Below are 11,063 nucleotides of genomic sequence, written 5' to 3'. Positions count from 1 at the left end.
ACACACACACACACACACACACACACACACACACACACACACACACACACCGTGTTACATTTAGCTCACATTTAACATTATATATCATTAAAGTAATTACCATTAACTTTAGCTCTTACACGCTAAGACAATTTAATAAATTTTGTCATGTATCATGTGTCTACTTTATCGCGAAACGTGATAATAGCGGAGAATATCGTATGTTAGTATCGGTATTAATACGCGCGAAACCGTTCCTACACATTTTTGTATTTAAAATTTTATTGAAACTTATAAACTATCTCCTAACACACGAGGAATGTGTGGATAATTAAATCCCAAGTTTAATGCCTGATCTTTAGATATAAATTTTACGATACGAATCGCGAATATATTATCGCCGTATTTAGAGATTATTTCTAATTCATATTATATATTTCATATTCGTACTATATTCATAACTTATATAAAATAATATAATATTAATTTTTAAGCGTACGTGCCGCACGATTCATTCATATCGCGCGTTATTATAAACATAAATATTCTTTTTATTAAGCTATTTGTGATATCTCAGTTTTAAAAAGCACCTGCTTATAGAAAATGCACTCCGACGGTGAACCCTTTTTTTTACCTCTTGAGCTCTGTGATGATTGATATCAATTGTCAACGATTTGTCATGGCAGTAGAAAATGGCAGCTTATTAAACGAGTTTGAACTCGTTGAAATATTGAGATAAAAATGAGAGCGTCGGTTCACAGGCTGACATCGAGATTCATTAGAAATTTATATTTTTTTGCGGTAAGCATATAGCCCTGCGCGAAGTGACATTCTCTTAGGCAATAATAAAGCCCCGTTTCACGAAAGAATAAGCGAAAGAAATATCTATAGTAGTAGTAATACGTTCATTCAGTCGCTCGAAGTCGACGGTTTGCTTTCCAGTGTTTGCTCGAAAAGATAAAGTGCTCTATGAATAAATTCATATTGTTCCGCCGTTTGCACCATCCCTCCCCTGTCGTATCTAAAATATTAAGAGTACTTGTATTTCGTGTATTTATAAAATTTACATAAGATTACACTGTTAAATCTATAGTGTCAAATTTAACCTAACGTGAATCGCCACTGCTCCTACTCAATCGTATCGTTATTTTATACTAAAACAATGGTTATATTTTACACTATGTAGTATCAAGTTGACGCTATATAGTGTTATATATAACTATCGTTTTGGTAAAAAATAACGATGTATTTAGTAGGAGCAGTGGCGACTCATGTTAGGTTAAATTTGACATTATAGATTTAACAATGTATATGCATATGTATTTAGAACTTATTGCCTTACCTCATCTGGCACAAAATACCCAATACATCGACATTTCCGTTTTTTATAAGTTGATTCATTCCTATTCCTATCGCTATAAAACAGCCAGTTCGTCCTATACCCGCGCTGCAGTGGACGACCACTGATTTTGGTAAAGCGTTTACCTCTGCGGCCATACTAACGAGCGCATCTGCAGTTTGAGGTACGGCATGGTCCGGCCATGAATCATACCTGTTGATACATTTTAGAATTTAATAGCTTTGGCTGTTGCAACCAATTAAAAATGCTATGCCATATTTTACCATCTAATTTGCTGCAGCAGCCAATCTTTTTTTCAGTGTAGTAATACATCTATCTATTGTTAATAGAGTTTCTGTTATTTGAAAATTAAAAGCACAGCAATTACCAGTAGTGTTGCAAATGTCTCCTTTCTCCTTCGTGTCGGATCTCCATAGTTCTGACAGTATATCCGTTTCTCGTATCGATATAATTAACGATAACTGTGAAAGATCCAGCTTGTAAGCGATTATTTACTTCAAAGGGAAAATACGCCTCGCACTTTGGTTTGGACGCTTCGTACAATCTAGTTATCATGACGATTGCAGGAACTTTTTCTGCCCAGATCATTTTCCAGAAGTCTGCTATCGTGTTAGCTAATGGTCCCTGTGTCGCGATGTATCTAGCATTTTCGCCGTCGTATCCCTGTAAATTTTGTTTTCTATTGTAGGTTTTAATTCGTGCAATTTGATGATAAAACGTGCTTATCAAAAAGTGTATATCAAACAAGTTTTCTCAGGCCATCATTTTTATACTATTTTACACAAAATTATTATTTACATACCCGGATGTAGTTAGCGTTTATGTAACCGGCGAGCGGATCGTCGGAGGAACCTGGTAGAATCACTCTCGTTTGTAGATTGGGCAAAACAGAGCTGTATCGATTCTTCACTCCTGAGCCACAAATGTCCACCTTTTCCGGTAGATTTAGTGGCACCTCCCAAAATTCTTTGTGTAATGTTCCCGTACTTTCGATAACTTTTTTCAATTGTGCTCTCGATAATACATTTCCCGCACTTAGCAAAAACTCTTCCGTTGTACATTCTCGGGTAGGAGTAACCATATGTGGCGGACTTTCAGGAGCTGGTGCCAGTTCTATGGTTAAACTTGTGCTCGAACCACGTCTTTCCAACAATCCTTTTGTTTTCATACGTATCGCTTCCGGTTTACGTTCGGGCGTTGCCAGAGACTTTTAACATAATATAAATAATATAATATTTTCAATACGATCATTTAATATTTGTGTGAGAATTACGTTGGAATTAGCAGGTAGATTCTCTTACCTCGGGTAAAGAGGTCTGTGGAATTGGTCGTACCGGGTACTTGGGTGCAAATTGCTTCGCGAATGCTTCGTGAACCCATTTAGCTTCCACGGATTCTTTTGCATCTTTAGTCGATTTGTCTGGCTTACAAGTGGCACCTTCCTCGACCAGACCGTGCCGATCGCCATTTTCCTTATCTTTTTCACGCGACATTTGTTTTTGCAGCCATAACAAGATCTGTTGGAAAATTGTTGTTATTATTATACAATCCTATTATACGGTAGTCAGTAGATTAACAGTAGTACCGATTAAATGATTTAATTCAATGGTAAAACCAATCAGTTTTCACAAATCTATAAAGCTTTCGTCACTTGTTTTTAAAAAGAAGAGAATAAGCTTTCTATTATTTCTATATCGTAAAGAAATGTGATGCTTACTAGGAATGTAAAAAGAATAGTGCCAATGATTGCACAAAGCGATACAAAGTAAGGCAATTGCCAATCTAGCCATGATAGAGTCGTCCTGGAATGTACTTCCTTGTCTGTCTGATTATTGAGTTGGGCCACTTGGAGATCCATTCCAGCATCATCCAGTCCTGTCACGGACTGCCGGATTCTGTATTAAAAATACTTTGAGATAAAGAGTAAATCTTAATATTTTGTGAAACATTACCGGAATACGATTACGGCTGGTACTGTGAATTTTTACACGACACATAAGCATTACCTGTGATGGGATCTCGTAGGCATTCCCTTCGTAGAGGGCAATAAGGAAATTGGCACTAGTGTATCCTTATGCCACTTTTGTTCAGTGATTAGATAAAATTTTTCCAGAGGATTTATATTATCACTATTGTTGATTGTTGCATCATAATAATTAACATCATTTGCATGATGATGAGTCAAGGAAACACTTGTACCATCTACAATAAAAATAATAATAAAATTGCACACACAGACTATAACATAACTAGAAGCTTTACGATATTGTGAAGCATTGTAAATATTGTACGAAAAATTTGTTCCTCGTAAATACTTCAATCTTATCATTTTCTCAAACATTTTGTTTGACAAAAATTCAACGTATAACTTTAACCGTAATATAACGCAATTTCAACGAATAGGTAACGTTGAACGGAAGAGGGAACTTATTTTACGTTGTGAACACAAGAAGTAAAAATAACTCGTTAATTCTGATGAACGATAAAAAGAGAATTGCAAAATGAAATCAGGGAAACAAATAGAAAATAGGATAGCGACGTAAGATTGTCCATTTGCCATTTGTCAGAATTGCCATGAATTGCAATATGCGTACATATGTGAACGATACGCACGCACGCACACACGCACGTACACGGTCAGCTCGCGTCATACACTATCCCGAAGTCGGAGCATCGTGAATAAATCACATCCTGTTTTCTCATTGATGTAATAATAGCAAGCGGATATGTACTGTATTTGCTAGCGAATGAGCGAACGAGTGAGCGCGAGAGAGGAAGGATAACTTTTCACACTGATGTTTGATCGATACCTTTCGTCAGCAGCACATACAACAATATATCAAGCGGCGTATTGACATGTGATTTACGGGCACGATGCTCCGAGAATGGGGGTTGTGTGTACGGTGATACGGCCATATTGCGGCGGAGTCGAAGCGAAGCCAGGCAAACTCCTTGTCGGAACTAGTCGAGAGACGCTCCGTTGCATATGTCTTGACCTGGAGCTTTGGTTCTATTCATAGTGTTTCACGATCGTTTCGCATTCCTCTCGTTCTCTCGCATAGTACGTTGAGAGTAAGCACCGGCCAATCGGGACGGTGGCGGTCTCGTCGGCCCATTGGCGCCGGCCAACCGCGGCGTGAATGTAAACGCTTGTATCGTGTTATTCATAGGTGGGAGTTGGCGTGAATGAAAGCGGAGCACGTGCGATTAATGACAGTAGGGATCGCATTCGGGATTCGTCGGGAACGAGTTTTATTCGATGCGCAACGGACGCTGTTTCTTTTCCAAATAACTCATTTGGAGAAGCAAAATCCTCTACGTGCAATCACTGATACGACGGAAAGAAACCAGAAGCGGACTGAACTGTCCCACAAATTGTCTCATCGCATTAAATGAATTACGTTCCTTCCTCAACTCGTCGCAATACTTGTGGCTGATCCATTTAATCTCTTCACACGAATATTCAATTCAGTCCAATTGGTTGCTCTCAAAAAGACGTTTTAAATTAAGATTGCCTTCTGAAGCTGTCACACTCGATTAATAATTATAATACAATTTTTTTAATTTTAGATATTTTTTATTACTTCAAAAATTGCAAACTTCTTTCTGAAATCGCTATATGTACCTGTATTTCCTCTTATTTTTTGTTAACTAAAATTTATTAACTGAGGTTCATTCATTTATTCGCGCTAGTTTCTCCGTTGATCTCAACGATAGATAAACAGCCACGAATATCTTCCTAAACATCTTACGTACGTATACTTCTCAAGAATATAGCGATGATTCACGAAACCGGATATTCATATTTGCCGTTTACGCTCAAGCGTATCACATTCCACTAGAAATCTGCATTATTTGCGTTTTATCTTTGTATATCTTTTTAACATCTTTAGTTCGATTTCGTAGTCTGATAAAATTAGATAATAACTTCATATAATTTCCAATTTCATATTATTTCGATTCTTTTTTTAGCAAATGACAAAGTTTGATACTTTTTACTTACTGTCTATGGTACGATAATGGCAACCGGCAATCATTGTTGTAATAGCTAAAAATCAATAACCACACCGGAACCGAATGTTCGACTTCGCGTGTCTCGATTTCACACTAACGTAAATAAATTACTTTGTCGTTTCAAGATTGAAAGACATATGTTTTAAGATTTATCGAAAAATTAGAAGTGATATATCACTGGCTGTTGAGCAAATCCGAACTAAAAACATGAGAAAAATTTCTTCTCCAAGCTCACGCGTTTGTGATTTATATTGTAAATGACACAAGAAAAAAATTTTCTAAACACGAAAATTGAGAAAATCTAGTGTACTGTATCGTATTCTTAAACGAAGCTTGGACGAATGTTAGAACAGCCCTCGCGCTACTAATTGACTTGATCCCCATTCATCCTTCCACAGGAAGCTCTTACGAGTTTTTTCGTATAGAGCGCACGCACCCGAGGATACACGCACTTGCGTAAAAGTTACAATGATTGATCGAAAAAAGAAACTCAAATGTTTATGGATAATTATAATTTAATTGTTTTTTTTTTGTAAATTTCTTTAACAATTAAATAACAAAAATTTTTGGATTTAAAAATTTTGTATCAATAAATATCGGTAAGATCAATATTTGACGAATAATCATAAAAGATATAAATAAGATCTGTTTTTGGTAGTGTCTTTTAAAAAGTAGTATCTTTTCATTAAGAAAAATAATTGCTATTAAACGCAAAGGTATTGCAAAATTTAATTGTCAAATTTGTTTGTTGTTTATAGCAAACAAATTTGCGTATTTGACCAAGACTTGCATTTGTTGTAAACAATTTGTTATCTCTATATTTGCAAATGGAATTTGCCGTTGTGCCATAAGATTAACGTTCATCAAATTTTTCCTATCCGTGTTTACTTTGATAAACAGCTCTTTCTTTCTCTCTCTCTGTCTCTGTCTGCTCCACTTTTGTTTTATTCCTCATTATTATTGCCGTTTTACTTTTTACTGTTTTGTATACTTTTGTATATTTTTTCTTTTTCTATTGTACTTTATTTTTCTTTAATGTTCTTAATAGAGGGCTTGTTCTAGAAATAAATGCTTTTATCTATCTATCTGTCTATTTCTATGAATGTTTCATAGTGAATTATTTATTATGAGAAGAATACACGCAAGAAAAAAATACCATCGAATCGATTCTTAGATTTTAGAGTTTGTAATATTTTATCGTAATCTATAATATAAGAATTATGTTAAATTATTTAATTCATTGTATGTACTATCGTAGAATAGTCCCTCGTAAAATCGCAACATATATTACTATTAGACATAAGTCTATTGGTTTAAAAACTATATCTGTGCTTACGAACATGTAGTCAATGTATTTGTAAACTATCGAATATATTTCGCATTAGTATAATTGATAGATTACTCGATCTATCAAACCTTGTCATCTGATTCATATTAAGATATACACAGATAACGAAAATAGTTGTTTTCATTCGATATAAAATACTATCGTTCAATTTTAGCAAGAGCTAAAGATAATCGTATTATTTTTTCCAAAGAGCCGATAATCGTATTATTTTCGACATACTGCATAATGATAACAGCGCAGTGCATAATAATATTGCACTTCTACTGATAACACTTTAAGATGATAACATCGAAACACACATACATTTGCATTTGCATTGGTCATATACCTTGCCGAGGCGAGTGAGAAGAAGGGTCCTTTCCTTCCTTTCGAGATGGTTTATTACGTCTCGTTAAGACGTTATCGCGATAGACAGCATCACCCTGTGCACATTGACATCGTGGCAGACGATAAGATACGATACGTAGCTCCGCAGATAAATTGCGCGACTGCGACGGATCGGACTCGCGTCGAACGCATCTGAATGGCGTCTGAACAGATTGCAAAATGACGGCCAACTGCATTCACCTCTTTCGCGTTGACCGCGAAGGGGTAGCGAGGGGATGGAGTGCAGCAGACGCGCGCATTCGTGACACGGATACGATTCACCGAGCCACCCTTCCCTCTGTAACGGTACGTGGCCTCGCCCCTTGTATGTATGTACGTACCATCGCTGCATCCAACGATATCCTTCATGAACGACGGTAATACGATTCATCGGGAAGAATTTTAGCACTAAATCACTGGCCTACCGAATTTTCTTCGAGGTCGTTAAAACTATTGAATTGTGCGATATTGATTTAATCTCGCTTATTTGATACGTTTATAATTTAAAGTTTCACAATGTAAGTATTATATAAATTTATTTTGATTAAAAAATCCGTATTTATCACGAAATTTAATTCTAAAAATTGAATAAAATGCTTCACATATACATTCACAATTCCAGCATTGATTCGCCTTCCCTTTCTATGTTTCCAATTCGTTCAATCGTCTCAATCCTCGTCCAACGAGAAGTAGTATTTTGGTAGCAATAATTGCTATATATTGAAATAATTGTAATCAGGGATATAAATTTGTGTTTTTATTACTACGTATATTAATTTTGTTTTTTAGCTTAAATGAGTGATATATTTAATCTCTTCCCCGCTTAATCTTTTCTCTATTATTTACGATATTTATTGCTTTTTTTTATATTTTCGATATGTATCTCTATTTTTTTTTCAAACATCCGCCGAAATGCAATCACAAGAGAAGAGGAAGCAAAAAGAGAACGATAGAGGGTGGCAAGGTTAAATAAGAGCAAAGAGGAGGGAGCGTTGAATGAGAACTTCTAGGTCGTTGAGAGGGTATGGAGAGAGGGAGACAAATCGGCCTTCGTAACTCGGAAGGGTGAAGAAAAGAGACAGAATGTAGGCTAGTCTCGTTGGCGAACAGCGTCCCCAATCGATACTTACGCAGCAAACTTCTACGCCCTCTCATTCTGTTAATCTTTCATTTTATTACATTTTATTACAGTTAACTAACAAATACATAATTTTACAAACGAACCAACGACAGAGATAGAGAAGGAAAGAATCAAAATGCATTCACAATTTCTTATTTACGCTTTTTGTTACAATTAATGAAAATTAGAATTGAATACACATTCCTAACTATTTATATTAGATAATTTATGGACATGATAATGATATTCTAATCTTGCACACGTGCATGACAGTTTTAACACATTAACAATGAATATATGCAGAATATATTCGAAATTATTGCTTTCCTAATAAGAAACGTTTAAACATATTGACAGAATTATACAATGTCAATTTTCAATTTAGTCTTCATTCGTAGTTTCCATTTTTTTATATATTTTTACTGATGACACACAGTATCGATATTTTTATATTTGCAACATGGTAATAATAAACGTATAATCATTCGTAACAGTTTATTTAATCAAATCCAATGATTGCACATGAGAGAGCTTAGTCTTACAAGTGAACCTCTCGAGGTGTCAAATTCTGATTTTAATGAAACTTTGTGAACTTGTAGTTTATATAAAGAGATGAATTTAGAAAATATCAATTGCGGCTAAAAAACGGTTTGAAGGGGTGAAATCACGGTTTGAAGGGGTGTACAGCTAATTTTGTTGTAAAACTTTTGTATAAAACATTTTTTTATATCTCAAATAGTTTTCGAGATATAACGAAAAAAGCTGAAAACCGCTGTACACGTAAGGGATGATTTCACCTCTTCAAAGCCGCAATTGATATTTTCTAAATTCATCTCTTTATGTAAGCTACAAGTTCACAAAGTTTCATTAAAATCAGAATTTGATACCTCGAGAGGTTCCCTTGTTAATAGTATTCTTGGAGATTTACTCCTCACAAAAATGACATTTTATGTAGCAATATATCAATTAGTATATATAATATTTACTGTATATGTAAAACTTGTTTAACGGAAAAAAATAAAATATCACAAGCAAAGACGCGAAAGACGTAATTTTCCAAGTATCGCTTATAGATGCCTTTTACTCCGTTTTGTTGAAGAAGAAGAGAATAGGTATTTTTTTACAGAATATCTCTCAAGATGTTCGTAGACAGCTACGTCATATCCGGTAGCCGAGCTATAAAAAAACAGTTTTCGATATACGTTTCATTTGAGCGAATAATCAATGATTTAACAAAGAAAAACTTGAAACATATAGTAACAGTTGTAATGGTGAGATAAGTGAAAAAAAGACTTCGTTTACGAGAATTTACATATCTAATATATTTTTTAACATTAACGGGACATTTATATGCTAGATTCATTCTTTCATTATATCTATATGTATATTAATGATTCGTAATTAATATATATCTCTACAGTTTTTTTGGCTAAATGAAATGTCTTCTTACGCATTATTTTTTAACAACAGAATCTAAAATTAGAATTTTATTAAGGACGTTTTGACTGTATACTATCGGCTAAAAGTATTAGCCAAAAAATCAAGTAAAAGCTAATATCAATCAACAAATTTTTGTCATAAGTACCTGAAATAAAAATATCTTGAAATAACTAATAAAAAATAAAGTAACAAATAATTTAAACAAAATAATTAAATAGAATAAGTTGATCATGGCTTTATATAGCCAATGATCATATTTTACTGCAAGTTTAGGTAAATAGTTTTTGAACGAGTAAGTAGTTCAAATGAACTTTTGTTTGAATTAGTATACGTAATAAATTTAATTTAATTTGTAATGCTAAGATTTTATCAAATTCGAAAAAAATTACAAAATTTTGTATAAGAATTAAGACTAACAAGAAAATTAAGTAACGTATAAACCAATAAGAGAAGTGTGCCTAAATTTTGCACAGATATTCAAACGTAATAATAGAACAAACCGAAATTTTTATATTTTTGGTAATGCTTTGAAATATAATACGTACATCCTTAAGTTCGTTTAATGTAAATGGGCTGAAAAGAAATAAAATGAAATTTAGTTAATCGATTGAAAGGTTTAGTTTTTGAAAAAGCAAACGTAGTCTCGCTTTCTAATAATTTGAAGATTATTTGTATTTTGATATTTTGCTATGAAAAAATCAAAAAGATCTGATATTCTTTTTTGGGATATCTTGTATTCATAATTTTTTTTTTTAAGAAATTGGAAGTTCCCATGGTGAGATTATATCTATACAATAGCAGAGTTCTTTCCGTTATTGCGATGAGGTACTCTCGTGTGGCGTAACGAAGAGAAACCGACATGAAGCGAGTATTCACATCCTTTTGTTGGATAAAGAGAAACGTCAAAGCTGCGCATACGCAATGCGAATATACCCGTGCAACCTTCAATGGGCTGCCTACCCATTCGCATCCGCTCGCAGGGATTGAGCTCTTCCATTGAGCAACTTGGCTGCTTCCGCTTTCCGTTCATGCGTCTGTCTCCTCTTCTTTTTTCCTCCTTTTCTCTCTTCCGTTCCACGTTTTTTCGATCGTTTTCCTCTCTTAGATACGAATCGGTACAGGTTCCGGCGACCCAATTCGATGAATGATTATTACACAATGAGTCTAGAATTCGATATCCATCCATATCGCAAATTGCTATTAATGTGCTTATCGGGGGAGATATTGATCGAGTCCCGGTTTTTCAATGAACTGTACTGCCGTTGCTGGTAGCAGTACAAGGGACAAGGCGATACGCGACCCAGAGCCGACCACGGCGACCTACTTTGAGGCTGTGACGTTGAACGGTCCATTCACCTTGCAGCTCGTTCAGAAATCAAAGCACGTGCCGTCATTGGCACTTATGAATACATGCCGGGACAATTTCTACGAAAAAC

The 11,063-nt window shown here is 34.8% G+C and overlaps 1 protein-coding gene across 2 annotated transcripts; it reads right to left on the bottom strand.

Moving 5' to 3' along the window:
* Positions 1 to 58: 58 nt before the first annotated feature.
* Positions 59 to 7,368, bottom strand: LOC108721090 (tyrosine-protein phosphatase non-receptor type 7). Of its 2 annotated transcripts, none has more exons than XM_018445436.1 (8): positions 7,030 to 7,368; positions 3,346 to 3,541; positions 3,057 to 3,234; positions 2,641 to 2,856; positions 2,142 to 2,546; positions 1,707 to 2,002; positions 1,322 to 1,531; positions 59 to 1,000 (listed from the first exon to the last, which is right to left on the bottom strand). In XM_018445436.1, exons 1-8 carry the CDS (start codon positions 7,262 to 7,264, stop codon positions 889 to 891), a joined length of 1,848 nt encoding a protein of 615 aa, XP_018300938.1. In that variant the 5' UTR covers positions 7,265 to 7,368; the 3' UTR covers positions 59 to 888. The 2 variants fall into 2 exon arrangements, with proteins under 2 accessions (XP_018300938.1, XP_018300939.1); XM_018445437.1 differs by lacking the exon at positions 7,030 to 7,368 and adding an exon at positions 4,150 to 4,370.
* Positions 7,369 to 11,063: the final 3,695 nt, after the last annotated feature.

The sequence above is a fragment of the Mycetomoellerius zeteki genome, unplaced genomic scaffold (genome assembly GCF_001594055.1).
Source record: "Mycetomoellerius zeteki isolate Tzet28-1 unplaced genomic scaffold, Tzet1.0 scaffold159, whole genome shotgun sequence".
In the NCBI taxonomy this organism is placed as follows: Eukaryota; Metazoa; Arthropoda; class Insecta; order Hymenoptera; family Formicidae; genus Mycetomoellerius; species Mycetomoellerius zeteki.
This window is presented reverse-complemented; position numbering and strand designations above follow the sequence as displayed.

Bases quoted from the DNA above. Each gene is read 5' to 3' on its own strand.
- LOC108721090 (XM_018445436.1), bottom strand. From the start codon at position 7,264: ATGCAGTTGGCCGTCATTTTGCAATCTGTTCAGACGCCATTCAGATGC. The intron at 3,235-3,345 runs GTAATGCTTATG...TTTTTAATACAG, and splicing joins CCTACGAGATCCCATCACAG to AATCCGGCAGTCCGTGACAG. The intron at 2,857-3,056 runs GTAAGCATCACA...ATTTTCCAACAG, and splicing joins CTATTCTTTTTACATTCCTA to ATCTTGTTATGGCTGCAAAA.